The sequence below is a fragment of the Chlorocebus sabaeus genome, chromosome 15 (assembly GCF_047675955.1).
Source record: "Chlorocebus sabaeus isolate Y175 chromosome 15, mChlSab1.0.hap1, whole genome shotgun sequence".
In the NCBI taxonomy this organism is placed as follows: Eukaryota; Metazoa; Chordata; class Mammalia; order Primates; family Cercopithecidae; genus Chlorocebus; species Chlorocebus sabaeus.
Window position 1 is genome coordinate 38,733,167 of NC_132918.1, and position 22,549 is coordinate 38,755,715.

General features: G+C 37.9%; 1 protein-coding gene and 1 long non-coding RNA gene across 43 annotated transcripts in view; one reads left to right on the forward strand and one right to left on the reverse strand.

Moving 5' to 3' along the window:
* MBNL1 (muscleblind like splicing regulator 1) overlaps nt 1-22,549 on the reverse strand; it is a 221,851-nt gene that overhangs the window by 194,659 nt on the left and 4,643 nt on the right. For 8 of the 42 annotated variants that reach the window (XM_038002701.2, XM_008008677.3, XM_008008686.3 and 5 more), the window contains exon 1: nt 4,901-5,008. The exons of 9 other annotated variants lie outside the window; for them this stretch is intronic. Coding sequence is in view for 1 of the 33 variants with exons in the window: in XM_073023504.1 (XP_072879605.1) it covers nt 4,205-4,375 (171 nt within the window). In the remaining 32 variants the exon portion in view is untranslated. Of the gene's footprint in view, nt 1-4,204; nt 4,384-4,575; nt 5,010-22,549 lie in introns of those variants that run through there. 25 more of the 42 variants (XM_038002721.2, XM_038002715.2, XM_038002719.2 and 22 more) reach the window with 6 other exon arrangements.
* On the forward strand, nt 4,446-5,859 carry LOC140713479 (uncharacterized). The gene is made up of 2 exons (XR_012095567.1): nt 4,446-4,555; nt 4,920-5,859. It is a non-coding gene; the product is annotated as an uncharacterized lncRNA (long non-coding RNA).

Below are 22,549 nucleotides of genomic sequence, written 5' to 3' on the forward strand. Positions count from 1 at the left end.
CACAATTCTTTTTAATAGTATGATATTATTTAACATTCAGGTGATTTGAATAAATTGGCATTGTCTTGGGGAAAGTTATATGCTCAAGCATGCATTACATACAAATTGTGTGTTCATACTTCACAGGAGTATGTATTTTGCATACCTTTATCAACTATTACTCATCTCTTTTTGTATATAAAACATACATCTCTCAGTTTCCTAAAAGAATGTCAAAAGAGATGATGGTTTTTCTTTTGGAGCATATGAGCATATTATTTCAGAAACGTCTTCACTTTTTTGGAATAATTGATCTCTGTGGAAAAGCAATTCTCTACTCTGTCCAATACGGCTACATTTCATTTTAAGACTAATATTTCCTGAACTGTTTTAACAAAAGTTAATCATAGTAACCTAGAGAACATAACCAAAAACAGTAGAAAAAGAACCAAATGTGTAAGACCTAATTTTCCTAACACAAATATTTCAAGGTGTGTGTCACACATATTTTTACAGATTTCACAGGCACATATGATGAGATAGATGCCTCTCTAAAAACATGAACGATTATCTGAAAGAGGTGTTCTGGATCTGTTATGAAAAAAAAAAAAAAAACTAGTAATATATAGAAAGCTATAACCATGTATTTGCTTTTTTTTCCTCAATGATATATCTATAATGCTTACATAAATGTTTATTTTTTACAATATGAAAAACACTATGTAAAAACCAATTTCCCTACCTCAAATGTGAAAATATAAAATATGTTTAGAGACAGTTAATGCCATATGCCAATAGCTCTTCTTGAATCCTCTGCTTTGCAATCAATAATTCTCCAACCATTAGTGAATATGCTCCATGACTCATCAGAAACAATACACAAAGTTAATGGGGATCATTCTTCCCCTCACCCTCCACACACGCACTGACACTAATGGAAGCTATGCTTCATATAGTGGAAGACAGATTCAAGATGGCACCAAGCCGAGAGGCAACTCTTCTTGAGGCTCTGTATACAATCTAACTCCTCCCCACAAAGAATCCACGACATCCATCTTACATTTTTTGGCATCCTTCAAGAAAATAATAGTAAGCATACTTTATATGGCTAGAAAAGAACCACATTTTTTTCAGCTTAACACTCACTGTGAATGGCAAAATGTACTTCAGTTACGAAAATATCTGAAAGGAATGTTTCCAGGACCTATGCCATTGTGCTTTGTTTACCAGTCAGATGCTTTCTCAAGAATGTGTTCAAATTATAAAGACAGTGTCTCCATGTATAGAAACTCTTCAGAGCCCATAATGTTACAGTAGAAACACATTTTTACCTTTGCTAATATTCAAAACAATACCCTCCTATCTGCAAGTAAAAATCTTTCATTCTTATGAATTCAGCAATCTTTTATTAACATTTGCTCAGGACTTTGGATTTGGTTTTTTGGTTTATTTTTTAAATTTTCTAAAGAAAGTTCTAGTAAAAGAAAACACATATTAAGTATTTGAAGATAATTGCTATTTACTAAAAACTCTATTTTAAAATAATTTTAGTGACTCGTTTATGTTTTGTAACTTCAGGACAATGATAACTACAGTGTCTCTAAAATGTTCCTAAGTAACAATCATACTCTATTTTGGCCTTTGAGAGGTGTTAAGACTCATTCTCTAATTATAAGTCTTTCTCTATTATTACTACCTCACCATCAAATCTCTAAACTAAATAGCAGCTTTGAGGAAATAAAAATAGATGTTAAGTGGTGTGTTTTCTCAAATTTTGGTTACAATGGATAAGAAAGACAAGGTATTTCTACATATAATAAAATAAGCCAATTTGATTGTTTTGACCAGCAAACTCTTTAAGCTTTCTCCCAGAATATTGTTTTTCTGCTTTATCCTAGAACAACACTGTCCAAAATAAGTACGATGTTAGCCACATTTGTTATATTAAGTTTTCTAGACATCATGAAAGAGAGAGAGAACAGGTGAAGTTTAATCTAGTAAGATCTTCTATTAGAACCAACATATCAAAAATTATCATTAAAACATATCATAAATATAAAAACATTAATCAGATGTTTTACATTCTTTCCCTCATATAAAGTTTTCAAAACCCAGCAGTATTTTACACTTAATCTGGACTAGACACATTTCAAGTGCTCAACAGCCGCATGTGGCTACTGTACTGGACAGCACATTCTAGATTTCCAAACATATGAAGCTTTTTGGCCTAAAAGACCATATACTTTAAAATCTTCCTATGTCACATTCTCTATGATCCATATTGTTGTTGGAATTTTATTTTGAGCCAATCACTTCATGAACCTATTTCACTTCTTTCCTCCACTCTCTTGACTCTCATATCTACCACCCACCCTAATGCCTTTGCTTACAGAATTTTAAAAACCCAATCACCTATTCTTTTCAGCTTCTTCTAAGCAAGACCTGAGATGTTCTCTAATCTGCACATCTAACACCAAGCAGAAAGCCAGAAGGTGCAGCAAGATTATTTATTCTCTGTTTCCATAAATAGATCTATCAAATACAGCCCTAATGTATGGCAACAGTGACAAATGGAGGGGCGTTCTTTTCTTATAATGAAGATAAGGCACTTTATATAATAAAGTAGCACACCCTTCCTCAATGAGAAATAAAACTTTCAATGAGAAATATAATTTTACTCTTTTTTTCTCCCAGGAGAAATTTTGGGTTAGTCTGTTCTTGTTCTGGAACAAAACCCAGTGTTTCATTTCATAGGAATTCTGTGCCCAAAGGAAGAACAGAATGTTGGAATCAAAATTTAATGAATTCAACTTGGAGTCTAACTTTGCCTCAAATGTGGAAATGTAAACACAAGCAATAATATCTCAAACCATGTAACACTTCAGTTTCTCTTTGGCATGACTGCACAGAGAACCACACTTGATGTGTAGCTACACACAAATTTGTTCATAGTTATATAAGGAAAAAATTAAACTAGGCATATGTGAGGTTTTTCTGAGTCTCTTAGTAATAATGAAATCTGATTATTATGTCTTAAGTGATACTATAATTATAGATGAACAGGTTTTCTGTTGCTGACCCAACCTGTTCTTAAAACACAAAAGGCAACTTTTGTAGTCTTCAGCAAGGAAACCCCCCGTTAAACTAATAAGACTAAAAAACCTATGCCGACATTTTCAAAGAAGACCTAACAATATAATAATAAAGTAACTCCCATGCAAATACACAAAACAGATAAAAACTAGAACATTAGGTTTTCCTAAAAAGTTGAGCCGTAGTTGTCACCAACTTTAAGAAAGCAAGATCCAAATGACAGCGATGTGCATTCTCAGGCTACAAAATAACTTATTCAGTGCCTCTATCTATAACTACATCTAAGACAGTCTAAGTATTGAACTGCACTTTCCTGGGATAAATTTTACAGTCGTTGAACTTTCATTTTCTGTCTGGGTGATAATATTTTATCTCAACAGCAAGGAGAAACACCAACACACTTAGGAACCCACACAGAAAGATAACTGTGGAGTGGCTCTCTTATGCTGGTATAGAATACTTATATACTAAACACCCTCTGTGTATAAACAGACACTGTGTTCAAACCCAGGAGGAAGGGACACAGTGTCCACCGGTGTAGTATTTCAAAGCACGTTGCACAGGGCCCGAAAGTCTAAAAGCATTAATTATGACTTCTCTCCTAGCGTATTAATTTAAGAAATTCCTCAGAGTATATGGCAGAGTTTGCCATCCATCTGCTATGACTTGTGCCTGTGCTGGTGGGCACACAAAGTAAAGTCAGCGGCAACAACCTTTCTGGTAGCTTCTTAATTTTAATCCTGGGTGGACATACTCCACGGAAATACACCCCAGAATCCCAACAGTCGCATACTCTCTCGGTCCCAGAGAGCCCTAAGAACACAATATTAGTCTGGTAGCAACACCCCTGTAGTTGTAAAGTGCTGTGCGAGAGGAAGGCATAAGCGCCACCATATACCTGCTCGTGTTACAGGCTCTCGAATCAAAGTATTCTCACATGACACATTACTACCAATAACAGATTCCGGCTCCGTTTAAAAAAAAAAAAAAAGTGGGGGGGGGCTACATATTTGTCCTGCTTTTGTCTAAAAACCAGAACCCAAGTACTAACTACTTTTCATTCTTTTCAACCTTTCATGAAAGCAATTCAATCAAACAACTGCGGCTCCACCCAAAGAGCTTCTATACTTACTTTTCTTACAGTTTTTGAGTGACGCACTGCAAAACGATGAAAAAAAAAAGAAGAAGAAGAAAAGGAGGAGGCAGCCCTCTCCTGCAGGGCGTCTTCCGCCCTGTAAACTTGGCAAAAGGCAAACTGGCCTGAAATACAGCACTCTCCATATAAGGCAGCCCAGCTAAACATGTCATGCGTAATTTATGGGTAGCAGGCAGAGAATTAACCTTTGCGTGCACATATTTGGCCCAGATGAAAACCGGGCGGGATGGCAGCCCCGGGGCCAGGGATGCGGGAGCCGCCGGGAGGACCCGCGCGCCGCTCGCCTCAGAGGGACTCGCACCTTCCCCCGACAAAGATCATTAAGTTGTGAGTACACTTGCACGCACCTGTTTCTCTTCTCGCCCCACTGTTTCTCCCTGGGTCCCGCTGGGTTGCCAAGCCGTGCGCCGGCTGCGCCGTGACAGCGTCCGCAGAGCCCACGGCGGGGAAGGGCGCAGGAGCGGCTGCGGTTCACCCTCCCGCCTTCCCCCGGGCAGGAGGTGCTGAGGGACGCGAAACCAACCACCGCGCGCGGCCCGCCCCTGCCCGGGAGAACCGCGGCCGGCGAGCACCTCCTCGCACTTCCTCCTTCAACCACCGGCAGCCCCGCCGGAGTCCGAACAATGAAGCGCGGCGGACCGGCGCGGGGAAACTGTGAAAATGGAAACTTACCTCTCACATTTTTTTTCAGAGGCGGCCCGACTGTCGACCGAATGCCCAAGGCATTGTGGGAGTCATGATTCCAAGATGCCCGCGACGGAAAATGGAACTTGTCAGCTCCTTGTCACGGGAGCATTGTGGGCGCTACAACTCACTCAGCTGCAGTGAAAAGACTGTTGCATGTCTCTGTGCAGCCTCTTATCGCGGAGGTCTGGCTTCCGCTGCTGCTGCGCGGCCCCTCCCCCGCCCGCCCAGCCCCACCAGGAAGCCCAGGGCGGACTCGTGGAGCTCCTAATGCACGCGGCGGCGAGGAAAACGCTCTTCAACTTTCGGCTGGCGCGCTCCCGCGGTTCCCCGGGCCCCAGGGTCCCCTGTCAACCGGACAGAGTCCGCAAGGGCGGGTGATGGGTGCTTGCTCCGCGGCGCCGAGAGCAGGAGGAAGCTGGAGCCCGCGCGGACGCCGTGGATCCCCTCGGCCTCCCGTTGGTATCTTCCATCTCATGCGTTCAACATTGTAACCTCTCGGCGGGCGTGCAGACGGGACGCCCTCCAGCTACTTACTTCTACCGACCAGCTCGACACACCAGTGGGTTCGTTTTGAAAGAGGCCCTTGCACCAGGCTGTACAAGGAAGCCGGCAAGGTTAGATTGAAGGTTAGAAGCCGATTAGACTAAAATCCTGCGATCTGGTGAGACTGCCGCCTTAAAATGCACCAAACAGTTTTTGAACCTGGAGGGCTAACAGGCGGGAAAAACATCTGCAAGATTGCCACTGTGTATTTTTCTCAAGTAACAGCCTGTCCAGTTTTGGAAATCCTTAGTGAAACTGTCACACAAGCACAAACACTCATATGTCAGCTTTCCTTCTACTTTGTAAATAATACTTGTAATTTACAAGCCACTGTATTTCCAAATTTACACTATGTGATTTAGAGAAAGCAAAGCTCCCTCTTTAAAAATAATACATTACTTTCTGAAATACCGCGATATTCCACGGCAAGTAAGCCATATTGTCGCTAGAGCAAATAAACCACAGCCCCACATCATAATTCACTGGGTGCTGTAAGATGTAACTTGGCTTCGCTTTGAATGGAAAGAATGCTGAACGTCTGTGATGTGATGAAGTTTTGGAGATTGGGGGCAGGATTTCCTTTGAATGTAAGGAATTCGGATAACTTCTGCAGCGAAGATTCTAATGAAAAACGTTTGTCCCATGTTTAGGACACAATTTGGGACAAAAATGCTGGATATGGTACAACATTCTTCCTGCAGGTTAGGTTGTGTTGAAGAAAGTGAGGCCAACTCGCGGTGAAGGAAAAACATCAGAAAGGTGCTAAAGTGCAGAAATACCTTCCAGAGGCACTAACAGCCGACTTGAGTTCTTGACCTTTAGCTAGATCCACAAAGCACTGAGTTAAAATTGTACACTGAGCCCTTCCAGAACAAATAATTAATTAAATGGTGCTTCTTCCCAACGTTAATCGTTTAAAATGACTCAAGTACCCACACAGTTTTAGCAAACTAAAAGAACACTTGACACTTTCTCAGAGAACAGGAATGGGAACTTTCTATCTGCCCATTAGTAACTACCCCAAGCTATGAAGACTTCCATTCCTCTTACTAAGCATTCAGCAACTACATTTAATGCCTACTATGCCAGTGATGCAAGAATGGATAAGACAGTCCCTACACTCAAGGATAACACCTCTACTAGGTGAGAGACAAACCAATTAATTCTGCATAAGGGATTAGTGCTATGATGTTGGAAGCAATCCCACGAGGGCTCTGAGGATGGTAAAGGAAGGGTTCCTGGAGGATTTACATTTAACTGGTGCCTTGAAAGATGTGTAGAAGTTGGCAAGATCAAAAGGGAGTAGAGTCCAGGTGGAGAAAAGAAAAGAGCAGGACAGGATGGCGTGGCTCACACCTGTAATCCCAGCACTTTGGGAGGCCATGAAGGGAGGATTGCTTGAGGCCAGGAGTTTGAGACCAGCCTGGGTGACATTAAAAGACCCTGTCTCAAAGAAAATGAAAAGAGTAGGGTATACACAAGGGGCCTGCCAGCCTTCTCAGCCTTTCTATGAGAAGCGAGGGGAGGGTAGTACAGGAAAGTGGCAGGAGATGACGCTAAAAGTAGGTCTGTGTTAATCTAACAAGTCTCAACTTTACTGTCAAAACTAATGAGCTAGAAAAGTTTAGGCAGCAAGGGCCAGAGATGGAGTCTAGACTTGTATTGCAGAAAGTTCCTGTGACGGCAGCTTGGAGGGTGAATGAGAGTGTGGGATGGAGGGGTGAATGGGTGTGGACAGACTGGAAAAATGACTCATGCAGGGAATGAGGAAGGGAGGAGCCTTGGGAGACTCTCAAATCCCTGGCTTAGCCTACTGAATTGCTTACTACTTGCCTTTTAATTTCTTCATTTTGCCTCCCATTGTCTATGATATTAAAGGCCTAACTTCTTAGTAGAGCAACCTTTGCATCTGCTATCAAGTTGTTGTCCTAGCTGGCTTCCATGCCCCTCTGCTTAGAATGCCTGCAAACCACTAAGGACTAATCCTGGTGGTAGAAATTTATTTTCAATTGTTCTCAAACCCTTGTAGAATTCCAAGTTAGAACTGTGGTGTTCTTTTATCATGTGGGTTAGAAAATTTGCTGTTTGGAGCAACATGGTGAAACAAAGGACTTTTGAACCTGTTTATGGTGCAAAAGGGGAAATTATGTTTCTACTTCAACACTGGAGGAGGGGGGAACTTCTGGGAGCAAAAGAGAAATTGAAACTGAGATGAGACATGTTTTTGCTCCATGACAGAATACAAAGAAATACAAGGATGATCCTTTAATGTTAGAAACAGTAGAATAACCATCCTGGTAAATAAAAAAGAAGAGAAAAACATGTTATTTTACATTAGATACAGAGAAAATCATGGCTAAGAAAACTCATAAAGCAATGGTCAATCTATAACTCAAAATGAGTCCAAATAAATTGTGATATAAAGCTACATTACCACTGATTTGGCCTAATTTACTATCATTGATAACATAACATGAATGATAATATTTAAAATATTAAAGCACTGTAACAGACACCAGATCATATGTTAAAACTATTAAATCATGGTGTCAGCTTTCAACTGCCAGTAGCATCCTAACCACATTTCAAACTATGGAAAGTACTAAAAAATCATTATAGTAATAAAAAGTTAATAGTTCCTCATTTAGAATACCATTGATATTCCCTCAGTGCCAGGAGAACATTATAGTTACTCCTATTTCTGTGAAGTGTATAGTCCACAGGTTCATAAGTGAGTATATCCGTGAGTATAAAAAGAAGGTCATTTGTGGGTGGAGAGGGAAATTATAGAAAACAATTTCAGGTGAAATAAACTACATTTTCAGATAAAGGAAAGAGTGTTCACTACAGGTTCCTGAAATATTTCAGTCCATTCAAGTTTTAATTATACCAATGAATCTCAAGAGAAATACAGTTAAGGGATATGGTTTTTATAGATAATATCAGCTCCTTGTTTACCAATAATAAAGATAAAGATAATGGCAGCATTTATCTTTTTCAGTCCAATGGGGATATTTAAGGTAACTATGTAAGTGTGTGAGTGCCTGTGTGAATTGTGACTTACTTCTTCTGCATACCACATTCATAGCTCAATAAGCTCTCACTGCCTCTGCAATATAACTTGTCTTTCCTGACACACACACACACACACACACACACACACACTTACCCACACAAATCACCTAAATAAAAATATCTCAAGGAGGTATACTCTTTTAAAATGATATTTTATTATACCAGGATAAAAATAATTGATTGAAAGATGGTGTCAAAACCAGAACCTAGTCTCATGTCCTGTGCTTCCTAATCAATATTTAAATATAGATAGTCAAGAGAAGATGACTCTAAAAGGCAATCAAAAGTTGCAAACATTCTTGTATGGAGAATCAAGTTTAAGTAGATGCATTAAATGTATCACATTAAACTTCACAACAGGGTTGAGGAGAGAGGTGAGACCTTTTGTAGAATTCAAACTTGTTCAGATATTTGAGTAAATATACTTGAGAAAAAGAATTACATGAATTTAGTTTATCTTCAAAGACCTTTATATATTTTGTACACAACACAATTTCTTTGTGCTCACTATTTAAAAATAAAAATATGTATTCTAATAGATACTATGTATATATTTGATATATACAATATTATATATACATGTTATACATATACATATAATATACATATATGTATACATAATATACAATATATGTATAACATATATATGGCACATGAATGTGAAAATATATAAAATCAGTATCTTTGCTACTAAATGTTTGTAAAATTTAAAACAGTTAAATATTATGCATTTCTCAAGTTATTTTACCTAAAAGTTGAATCTATATATTCGACATCATTATTTTGGGATTTGGCAATAGAGAGACAGTAAGCAAATACATTTTGAAATTAAAAGTTCAAAATTATAGAATTTTAGCATTGAATGGAATGTTAGAGAGCATCTGGCCTTGTTCCCTTGTTAAACCAGAGGAGTGCATTATATAAGGAACTTGGCACCGTGGCAGAGCAGAACTGACATCAGTGTCTTCTGACTGTCTCAGGCCATTCATTTTCATTGTCTTTTTTTTTTCTTAAAGACAATGAGGCCAAGAAGCAGCTCTAAAATAGGCCTAACAGTTCCCCCAGTTTAATGTGAGGAGGTGCTACATTAGATTTCCAAGAGTATAGTTCTTCCTTCCTCTGTTTCTTCCTTCTTTCCTTTTTTCCTTGTTTTATTCTTTCTATTTTTTCATCCCTCCTTTCTTCTTTCCATACAGAAAACACCTTTCACACAATGACTCTATTCATTTCACAAACATTTATTGAGCATCAGCCATGGCTAACTCCTATTCTAGGTACTGTGGTTCCAGAAATGAACAACACAGATAAATCACTTCCCTCAAAGGGGTTGCATTCTACTAGGGGAAGAGAAGCAACAAAAAATAAGTCAAAAATAAAAAATAAAAGATAAATAATGAAGTAATTTCAGATGGAGATAAGCGCTATGAAATAAAATAAAGCAGGTTAGGGGGATTTGGGAGAGGAGGTTGTGTGAAACAGGATGGAGGACTGAGCTGATCATGTGCAGGCAAGGTTCTCAGCGAAGTGAGGAATAACTGGGGAAAGAGCATTCAAAGCAGTAGGACTGCATGGCAAGAGCCCTAAGGCCTGAGTTCACTGTAGGGCTAGAGAGCCAATGGTGAACAAAAACGACCTAACCTCAAGGAGCTTACAGTTAAGAAAGAGGGAAAAAATGAATCTCAATCAAATTCATCACACTCAAAATGCAAAGCTACAGCCATGATACTTTTCCTCACTGGGAACCATTGACGTGTTTGATTATGTTAGAGGTAAGGTTCGGGGTGGGGTGATGGAACGTTATCTAAATTTGGTTTTCACAGAAATAACTGGATAACTCTTGACTGCTGTGTAAAGGCTGATAGTCTAATCTCAGAACAGAATGCATGACGTGCACCACTGCTGGGAATGAGAGCAAACCAAAAGTAGGCTCTGTCTAGGAGGGCAACGAGCAGCAAATGGCTGGGGACCCAGCAGCAGAATGTGATTTGGTTGAAGACCCTCAGCAATGGGGTACAACAAACGTTAGAACCTTACATCTCAGAGTTGAAGAGAAGCTGTAAGACTCATGATCCTCAAGATAACGTACCTTGAGGGAAGGGAGGTGAGGTATGCCTGTCTGTGTGTGACTTATTTATTACTTGCTGTCAACACAATATAGAAAATTCAAAATTAATGAAGGTAGAATATTTTTGTATCAGTGGTGTTTCCAGTTCCCAGAGATAGGAAACTGTTTGTATTACAGTTTATTTCCTTCTAGGCTTTTCCAATGCATTTTTAAAAGCATAGTTAATATTGTACTATATATGCAATTTATTTTCTAAATTGAATCTTTCAAGACAAGCTTATAAAACAAAGGACACCCCCCATGTCATTTATATATAATCTTAATTTTTCATGAGGTAATGGAAGCTGGAAACTTGGCCCTTGACCAAAGCCTTGCAGCTAACACAAGGACAAGCCTCCTACCCCACAGTGTTTCACAGCCAGTACCCTAAGCTCTGGAATTCATCTGTCTAATGTGTAATATATTTATAAACACTCTACCTGGGATGTATGTATACCTTCTACTATGGACTGTCATTAGAGACAAGGAAATATGCAATTGTGGTCTTTCAATAAATTAAACAGATATAAAAATAAATATATAATACAACCAGAAGATCAAAATTGACATATTATCTATTTATGCTTATAATATGTAACTACACGTAATATTGTAAAACACTTTCTACCATTTCATAAAATTCTGCGTTGTCATTTAGCCCAGAATTCCCTTGCAATCTTTTAAAAATAGTATGTAATAGGGCTTTTAATATAAATATTGTGGTGTAACTCTTTTATGTACTGTAACCCAAACATTTCTACATAGTAACACTGTTCCATATAGAAAACAAATATGAAAAAATATGGCCATTGTCTTATTTATTTCTAAAGGCAAACCAATCTTTGACAATGCCAATAGCAGGGTTGATGTTCCTAAATGTTGGCTGTATCTCTGTCTGCTTATTCATTGTATTCTTGAGGTTCCTTTCTTTTGGTTTCTATGATATTCCACATCTCTCTCCCTTCATTCCATTGTGTGAGTTCTCTCCGTGGATCTTTTGTTAGCTCCTTTTATTCCTTCTTGCCTATCTGAGTTTCCTGAAATTACCTTCAAATCATGTCTCAAAAGATGTTCTAAAGAGACCTTTGAATAAGAACAACATTTGTCCCATTAATAAATGGTGGGAGTTTCACATATCTGTTTCTTTGTCTCTTCTTTCCTCTTTGCCTTGTCCAAAAGAACGGGAACTGAGCAGCGCAGTCACAAATTAATTTTAATATCTTAACTTAGGCTTCAGTGCACTGGCTATTGCTCCTTAATACATTTAGCACATAGTCATTGAGGGCTGACTATGTGCCAAGGGCTGTGCTTGGCACTAGGGATGAAGAAGTTATTAAGTCTTCTGCAAGGTGTTCATAGTCTAGCAGTTGGGGACAGACGTGGGGGAAAAAACACAGTTGGAAAAGACTGTAGCAAATGAAACCATTCAGTTAAATTCCACAAACACTGCATGCTTACCATGTGCCAAGCAGATGGCAAGGAGGATAGGACTGGGCAAGGCCGTGCTCCTCACGGACTCCCAAGCAGCTGGCAAATGGTAAAATTACCCGACACTTGTTAAGAGCTTCATGGCAGAAAGAAAGTCAGGAAAAATGTCATGAAAGCCTATTAGACAGATAAGAGACTTGATCAGAAAAACACTTTTAACAAATATTGTCCTAGCAACAAGAGGAGAAAGTTTGTTGTTCAGATTTTTCATGCTGTCATTATGGAAAGCTTATTTCCTAGAGGCTGAGGCTTCATTGGCTTGCCTCGGTGAATCCCAAACTGGCCTTGCAACTCTCTCTCCTCGCCTTCCCTAGGCTTTCAGTAACAAATCCTCAACTAGGTGATGGGAGATTATCTGATTAAAGTCATTCACACTAAGGCGAGAATGAGGCTTAATCCTTCAAGAGCGTTTGCTTTAACAAAGGATAGCTTGTTAACCCTAATGAACTGCTCATTGGAAAAACTCTGCAAAAGTATCCCCCCTCCTCACCTTCCCAGACTTGCCAACCCCACGTCCTTCCTTTTCATTTGTCTTTCATGAAGCAAAGGAGGAATGGAAGTGTTAGGGACTCTAAGGTCACACATTATCTCCTTGAACTTATCACAAGAGGTATGTGAGGTAATTATGACCCCATGCTCATAATAAGGAGACTGAAACTAGGGCGGTAGTTCTTAACTCTGACTACATTTTGGATAGGCGGGCTGCAACCCAGACAAATTAAATCAAAATTTCTGAGAGTGGCATCCAAGTGTCTGTATCTTTTTTAAGCCCCTTAGATGATTCCAAAGCGCAGCCAAGGTTGCCAGCTTCTTGCCTAAACTCTGCAGGAAGCTAGAGCTTAGGAAATGGAAATTACCCAGAATAGGTAGCAATCCATTGACCTGTTCCATTTTTTCCTTTGGCAGGTAAAGTTTATTTGGCTCAATAGAAACAGAATTATCTGCAGGAAACTTGGTCTCAAATAGAATTAGATTTGGGTAGGCTGGTGCCCATATGCATCTAGAAATGAGGGAGTTAGGACAAGCTGTGGATTGCTAAACTGGTGGTGCAAGGTGGTACATTTTGTCATGCACATGGTTGGAAGTGGTGCTTCTTCGGCAACCAAAATATGCTTCACTTCATACCAGATAAGCATTAGTGGTCCATAGGATTACAAACAGATAAGACAAACAGTTAAGATCACACAAAGGAGAATCCTACATATTCTGAAATGCTTAGGTTGCTGTTTGTTTAAAATTCTATACCCTGTCTCTTGCTAAGAAATTGTGATTATAAGTACCCCCTTGAGAGTGACATCAGAGCCTCTGGGAGATTAAGTGTGTTCTTGGCCACTTCCTTTTGAAGATATACGTATCTTCACCAGTTACATACTCATATGTATAATTATGTGTATTCAACAAAAGCTACTCTGTATATTTAATATATTTTATAAATTCATTCAATAAATTAACATAGTTAAATTATAAACATAAACAAATTAACAGAACATACCTCATTTGAAACTCATTTGAAGATAATGTTAGACATCTTAGTTTATGGCCTTTGTGAATGTGCCGTCAGTCCAAATGACCCTCCTGGCCCCACCTGGATGGATTTGAATGCCTATGTTTCTGCAATGGGCTTAGCAATGAGTAACTGCTGACAGGGCCTGATTCCATCGAGCCCTCCCAGTAATGAATGTGTTTTTAGACAATGTGGAGCATTCTTTTCCTTTTTCAAACTTTTCTGGCCCTAGGTCACCAGCTCACCAGTTACTGCTGCATTTTCATTCTAAACCTTATTGCTATCAACTTTCCTATCCGGTCTACGAATACTCACTGAGCACCTGGCATAATTCTAGTCTTTCCTAGAGTCTGAGGCTACATGGTAAGCAAAACTAGACCTGAAGTCTCTTGAAGTATACAGTCTAGCAAGGACAATGAATATGAAATGGTAAATAATTATGATCAACTAAGTAAATAATATAAATGTGCAAAATTTAGTGAAGGAGAAAAATGAAAGTGTGTAACTGCTGAATCTAAACTCAACAGATAAACAATTATAATTATTTTAATGCTCTCTCACTTTTTTATTGAATTCAAATGTCTCACATTATAGTTGAAAGTCTTCACAGTACTTGTACTATATGTGCACATTGTCTGAAATCCTCTTCATTTATAAGGACAGAATTCTATTAGTAGTTGCATGAAATAGTGACTATTTGTGTTAAGTGGCAAGGTGTCCATCACATAGTCCCTAAAGGCAAGATTGGAAGATATCTGTGACTGATCATTAGTATATGCTCTTGCTGTTACTGTCTTTGGTGTTACTATCATTCACTTCTTGGGCTTAATCTTTTAAGGGTATGATATCTACAAAGCTAGCCAGCTTATCTTTGATAATTTCAAGAAGTATAGCATATATATTCAAAAGTATAGCTTTTGAATTAATATTTTGAAAATAAAATGAAAATTTAATTTTATTATCATCTGTTTTGTCAAAAATCAAAGGCTCTTTTAAAATCTTTTTTTGCTAGATGTAAAATGGTTTTTTCTGTCTCTGGATATAAGGTAACCTGTGCTTATTTTAAATGATGTATCAAGTGCCTTTAATAGAGGTTTAACGATTCTGTTCAAGTTACTACTATAAAGATGTTTATGCATAGTTATTCTAGACTAGCAAAAGAGCAGTAATCTATAACTCCCACCCACATACTTACTCCCATGCACAGTGTATCTTCCTTCTACAGCTTTAAGACTCCCACATTCCTGCAAAAGCACTTTCCTACTTGTCATTTAGTCTTTACAATTAAGTAAAGAAAAAGTTAATTGTATAAAAGAAGCTGGTTTCTTGGACCTCTCTCTTTGTGGAGTTGTACTCTCTAAAGATAGCCTAAATTATAGACTTAGCCAGGACAGTTTTTCCCCTTCGGAGACCTTTGAAGTTTGTTTATTCTTACAAAGCTCTGGAAGGCTCGTCTGAAAGAAGCTGTAAATAATTTGCCAAGGTCCCTAAATACCAAGAAGCCCATGTGGGCACTAGAAGGTGTCAACTTTGCTTGATTACTCTTGAACTTGTGGGATAGGGAATGTTTGGCACCAATATCAGATTCATAGAAGGCAACTAAAATTAATTGTTAGAAAGAAGGAATGCTTAGATGATATGTGGCATAACTTTGGGCATTTTCCTTACCATGATGGAAGAAGCAGCCAATGAAGTAAATCTATTTTGTTTATGACTAGATTAGTGGGTGACTAAAAGGAAAACACTATCTACTTTGGGGTTATTGGCAACAGATATAACATACCAAGTATGACACATGGGCTAGTTTCCACTGGCAGTAGTTACTGATGTTGCAACCTTGGTCTTCTGCTGCAACCTTGCCCTGCTGTCTTTGTTGTTGGCTGCTCTTGGCAATAGGGCATACCTACCTCCTCCTGCCAACCAACTTGGTGCAATAGCCTGCGCATGACTCACACATTTTTTAGAAGAATCAGGGTAGGAAAAGATTAAGTGTAATTTCCCATGGCCTTGGCTATTAGACATAAAGACAGGCTTTAGAATCTGTTATTAGGCATAAGATTTTGGACAGTTTTTTTCCAAGTCTCAGGTTCCTACAAACTTAAAATGTCTACCTTGTGGAATTGTGATAATGAATGACTTCATGAGAATTATCCTAACATTGATCAGGCCGTTGATAAATTACATCTATTTTTGTTATTTAAAAGAGTAACCACAAATTTTAAAATACAGAATATATTTTTAAAAATAAGCTCTTGTTAAGCTTTAAGTGTCTTTGAAATATGAGGATTCAAATCAAATTATAAATTTTAAGAAACATATAGCTATTTTCTACAAGATGGTATAGCTATACAGAAATACCTTTACAGTTTTTATATTATGTAGGATGTAATTAAAAAAGAGCCCAAGATGTTTCCTGAAATGATTAACAGGAACTTTAGAAACATCACTATTCATTGGTCAGTGCACAGGTTTCTTTGGTGGAACTTTTCTCACCCACTTTACAAGCAAAAACATGAGAAAGACAAGTCAAATGAAGTCAAGCAAACGGTATCTACCACATTAACGAAGAGTATATGATGCACAGTTGCATGAAAACCACTTCCTTTAGCACTATCTTTCATTTTTTTTTTTTTTAACTCCACCAAAGCTGTCGCCACAGGAAGGAAAATTTAGTTGTCTTCTTGCTTATTTGAGGAACACAAGTCAAGAGATTATTCCAGGCATTACTTCATGTTTTTAAGCTTTTACTCCTACCTCCCTGAAAAATGTGTCTCCTGACTGCATCAGAACAAACACACTCAGAATTTTAAGAGGAGAAAATAATGATTATGTGTTGCTAAGTACTGTTTTAGTAACAAATGCTTGGGCCACTAAAATGATGACATCACCCACAGAAAGAATAACATTTACACTTTTGAAAGATACTTTTTTTTCCCCTAACATGATGGGTCACCAATGAGAGGAGGAAAGCCAAATAAAGGCACAAGGAGAGGCCTCTTGGCTCTGGAGAAGGCATCCTCAGCATCCTTTTCTGAAGGGTGATCATCAGCCCCAAGTTAATTAAATAGTCAAACCGAACGTCCATCTGCTCTTTGTGTATTCCCTTCCTGAATCCAGTTCATGTCAACAAATGTGTACTATTAGTGTAGAAAATCTAATGCTCTCATACTTGAATAGGTTTGCTTCTTGATTAATCTGCCCAGGTCAGGAAGTGGTTTATATTTCAGGAGTGCTCTCTAATACATATTGCAGATATTCATGCATTTATTCTCTCACACACACGCACTTAAAAACCGCACACTACCTCACACTGCAATAATCCAATAATATGGTGGTCATGATACCCATATATATACACATAAGATAGAATGCATTGCTTAAATAGCACGTAAGTCATCTATAATCCTCCACACTCTGTAGTACCAGTAGCACAATGGTTTTCTATTTGGAGGTTGCCAGTAGCACTCAAAAGGAAGCTTCTGGCTCCTATAGCAACACATCTGACTGCCCTGGGGACAACATGATTGTCATCCTTCTAGTACACACTCAGTCCAAGGCCAGGTAATGTTTTTTATGGGCAGCTTTTAACCCAAACCAGAAATAGAAGAATCTATAATTATTGTTATTAACTTCTTAAGTATGAGGGAAGGCCATTTTTTCTCATCATCCCTAACAAATAAATATTGATTCCGTTTACTCAATGTAAAAAGTCTTTTCAGGAAGCTATTCTATATTCTTTCTCCAAATCACAGCCCCAACCTCCTACCCCTTAAAGCAAGCAGTGTCCAACTAACATGTAAAATGTAGTGATATGGGTCATTTACATCTCTTAGGATAATAAATCATAGGCAATATATAATTACTATGGAAAATGGCAGAGTAATTTACATCTACTTTTAAGGGGAGCAGGTTGATGTTGCCAGGGTCCCAGTAGCTATTGGTACTGGGATTTGGGAATAATAAACAAGGGAACATCTGCTGTCTCTGGAGGCTGAAATGTAGTTATTTCTGTAGTCTTTTCTGCTTCATATCCATGCAGAAACTAAGTTGCATGATGACTCCATTATCAGAAATCAGTGTACATATCTTCAAATGACCGTGATTAGAGTCAACTATTCCATGACAATTTTTGCTGAAAACATTATCTTTACAAATTTAAATAATACTTGAGCTCCTTTCACTTTCATCAAGGTAAACTTGGCTTATCTGAAATTCACCTAAATGTAATCATTAATCTCCTATGAAACTTTTACCTATGTAGTAATTCCTGTTTCTCTTCAAACAACAGTTTTTCCAAGCCTGTGTTAGCCAGAGATAACGGTTCATTCATTGCATTCCCATCCCCAATTAACACATGTGCATGTCCTTGCAAATGTTTGCTCATATGTGCAAGTCCATTCCTTGGTCTGCAGTCTATGTGACTCGGCCCTTTCTCAACTCCAGCTCCTGAGCTTCATCTCCCACCATCCTTCCAGACCCAGACTCTTTTCTACTCCTCAGATGCGCCAAGCTCATTCTGGCCCTTACGCCGGTCAGTCAGCTTCCTGAACTACTCTTCCCAGAGTCCTCCGCATGGGACTCTCAATCCTCTCGTTGTTCAGGTCTTAGCTTAAATATTACCTTTTCAAATAGACCATCTCAGGAGACCATCTACATAAAGATGTTTTTCCTATCTTCTCTCTATCCTTTTACTCTGCTGGATTTTCTTCTGGTCACTAACATTATCTAAAAGTCCCTTTAAAATTTATTTCTTTACTAGTTTGCTCAATGCTTTCCCCACTAGACTGAAGGCTCCTTGAGGGTAGAAACTTGATCTTGTCCATCACTATTTCCCCAGCACCTAAAACAGTGCCCAAAGTATAGTGCTTGATATATGACTTCATGAATAAACTCACTTTAAAATGAAACCAGAGCTTCTCGCAAGAGTTAAAATCCTCTCATCACATAACGCACTTCCCGAGAAGAACCATAAAGTCAGAGCCACCAAATATCTCCTATGGTAGCATTGTAGGAGATAATGCTCAATATTAAAAAGGCTCAATTTTTTTTTAAAAGGCTCAATATTAAGTTAAGGCTTAATATTAAATTAATGTAATATTAGAACTTTTTATTTCTTTGAAATTTTTCTGAACTCTTCTGAAAATTTATTATCACAACTTTTCTCCACCTAATGAAACAATTTTAACAGTTCAACTTTAAACCTGCCACCTCCAGGGAGCCTTGTAACCATCACCACACCTGGAAGTACAGTTCTAAATTATTTTGGTCTTTCATGTTGCACCTTCTATTTTTTATGCTGTGTCTTAAAATATATTTCTTTTAATATTTACTCCACCAAATTGTAAGATTTCTGGCTTAGGGCTGCATCATAATGATCCATAAATTCTTAACTGTAACTAAACCACAGATTTACCTACTTTGCTTCTCAAAAAATAAGTGCTATAGGTCATATATAAATATGATGCAGATTCAGTTTAAAGATAGATCAATTGCGTGGCCTTTATTAAGCTACCTACCTCTCTGAACTTCTATATTTTTCCTTAAATCTGTAAAGTGGAAATAATAGTACTTATTGCATAGGACTCATGAGGGCATTAAATGCGTTAATCATGTGATGCACCTGACATATGATGATGCAAAAAAAGTTTAACATGAAATAGCAGAGCTATTATTATTACTAACATTGCAATTATCATCATTATCATTGGTTTTATTATTTAGGGCCTTATGATCTCAAAAACTTAGTTATATGTATTAACATATAACTAAGCTTGATATTTTGGATATACAAGAAAAAGAATTTTCCTAGAGCAGTTTTATAATCCATTTCAAGATCAAAAATAGAACAAGGAAGTAATTACAAAACAATATTGAAAATACACATAGATGTGAGGCCAGCATAGGCAGATGGCTAATCAGGAAAGGATTCTGGAAGGAGATTACTCTTCCATGTGGTTGAGGAAAACAATGAACCCTAACTGTCAAGGAAGAGTGGGTGCATGTTTTCTTGGGGGCAACGGCAAGGCAGGACAAGGGCAGAGGCAATGGGGCAACAAATGCAGAGGTCTTGCACCCCAGGATTCTAAAAAATTAGTGGCAGTCATTATGAACTTGTCTCTTTTGAGCTCAGTGGAAAATTGCCAGCACAGAAAAAAAGAGAACTTCTCTGTCTATTTGTTGTCTCCAAGGACCACTTTTGGGTCTCAGTTCGTTTGACTCAAAACCGACAAAAGAAACTACACCTGACATTTGCATGGCAGTTTAGAATACTGGCCTCCTCAAGACAGCGTTGGCAGATAGTTATTTCTATTATGCTTATTTTATATATAAGGCTCAGAAATGTTGAGGCCTTTCACTTAATCATTGTTTATTTATTGAGGACCTACTATGCTCCATTTATTTTACTAGAAAATGTAAAAGTAGCATGAACAACAAAGGCCAAGTTTCTGCCCTCAGGGAACTTGCATTTAGTGAAAGAAACATATAATAAATAATTGGATAAATAAATAAAAATTAACATGTTGTGTAACATTTTATGTGCTATCAGTGACATTAAAATGGGGTAAAATGACAGAGTGATGGAGTGGGGAATACTACAATTAAATATGTAGTGGACCATGGGAGGCGTCTATTAGGAGATATGTTTGAGAAGAGACCTGAATAAAGAAGAGATTGTCACAATAAGGTATGTGGGCATGCCAAGAAAAGAGAAGGGCATGTGGAAAGTCCCTGTGTCAGGAATGAGCTCAGAATACTCTGGGGGGAAAATGAGGATTAGAGCCAGAATATCATGAATGAAGAGATGAAAGACAGGATATGAGAGAAGACACAAAGACATATAAGCTATAGTGAGGAATCTGGATTTTATCCTAATTAAAATAAGAAGCGATTGAAGAATTTTGAGCAGGAAGTCACATGATTTGATGGATATTTTAAATAGTCATATTGGTAGGGATGCAAGAATAGAAAAAGAGGTTTCTTAATAGGCCACCACAAAAACAGAGACATCTAGAACAGAGATGACAGTGTCTTACACTTTGCTCAAGATGTGAAACAGGTGATTCTGGTCAGCATTGGAATATCTTTTGGGAACAGAACAGACAGGCATGCTGATAGATGGAGTGTAGGTGAGGAAAAGAAAGAATGAAATTAAAGATACTTTTGGCCTGGATAATGGGGGTAAGGGAGTAAGGTGGTGCTATTTAGTAAACAAAGAAGATTGATGATGGAGCGGAAAGAGGGGAAGGAAATGAGAGGTTTTATTTGCGGCATGTTGAATTTGAGATGCCTCTTAACATCTGAGTGTATAGATTTAATAATCTGTGTGGGGGATGAACCCAGAAATTGGTAGAAAGTTGAGGAGGTATGAATTTGTTTTTTAGTTAGGGTTATTTCGATGTCTAGAAATATAGGAGATGTAACTTATTCAAGTTCCACAGTCAGTAAGTGATAAAATGGAACTTGAAAATGAATCTTTTGACACTAACCACAAATTTCTCTTCCTATTATGAATTTTAGGGTTTATTTTCAGTTATGAATGCCGGAGTAGAATATAGGGAAGTATTGGGGGCAGGAATATTCTAGAATCACATATAAAATAATGAAAAATTTTTTAGCTCATAAACTATACTACATTTATGCTTGCTCTTGTCTTTGTTTACATAATTATTTGTTCTGTAAGTGTAATGATAACATGCCCATTTAACTTTTAAAAGCTCTGGAATAATAAACCATAAAATAAGTGAACTACCAGTGTGACTATAGCTATCTACTTTCTTTTCTGAAATTGTCACTTTTTGGAATGCAAAGAAGGATAATTTGACTTCAGACTAAATGTAGATTGAAGAGATTTGAAATACAAAGATAAAAGCTCAATCCCAAACTCAAGCAGGTATTTTTGAACCGTATCAGTAACATTTGAGTTAAGGTGCATCAAATTTGTTTAGCAGAAATGTCTAAGACAAGCAGCACTTAATCTCGACAGGTTAAAAAAAGATTTAAAGTAAATTAATTGACTCAAAAAATAAAATTAAGTCAATAAATATGTAAAGGGAAACAACCTAAAATTGGGAATAATGAACCTAATTGTATGTAAAAGGAGTACTTGATCACCCTGAATGGGAAGCAGAAAGAGAGAGGGAGGCACAAACGGAGGGAGGGAAGGAAGGAAGAAAGAAATAAAGGGAGGGAGGGAGTGAGGAGGGAAGGAAGGAAGGAAGGAAGGGAGGGAGGGAGGGAGGGAGGGAGGGAGGATGGTTTGTTATAGAATGGATGGGCTCCATTGGTCAAATGTAAACAATTTAAGCACCAAAATAGTTGAGTCATAGAAAAAAGAAATCCGTGAATCCATAGCAGTAACAAATAGATACATAAATTAATAATGAAATAGATGTTGAAGATGGGAGTTCTTTTGCTTACAGTAGATTGGGAGAGACTAATGCAAATGTGGAGGGAGTGCTGAAGTTGTAAAGCCATCATACTGCAACCATTATAGTAAAGATTGCATTTGACAAGAACATCAATGAATGTTAAATCTGAGGGGAAATTTTTGATGAGGAGACATCATTATGCAATAGAGAAATCAGACAACACCTTGACTAGGCAACAAAAATGAACATTAGCAATGTGGGACATAAGAGGCTCATGTGCCTCTACATATGATAGCAGGAGAGGAAACATCACCTGTGAGGAATTCCAGCAGAAAGTGCATAACCATAATCTAATCATGGGGAAATGTCAGAAAAATAAACAATGAGGAGCACTTTATTAAAATGAAAAAAAGAGTTGGTGAATACACCACATTCATTAAAATCTTCATTTTCATAAAAGACAAAGAAATGATATGGAAATGTTCCAGACAAAAGGAGACTAAAGAGACAAGACATTCAAGAGATCTATTGTACAACATAGTGATTATAAT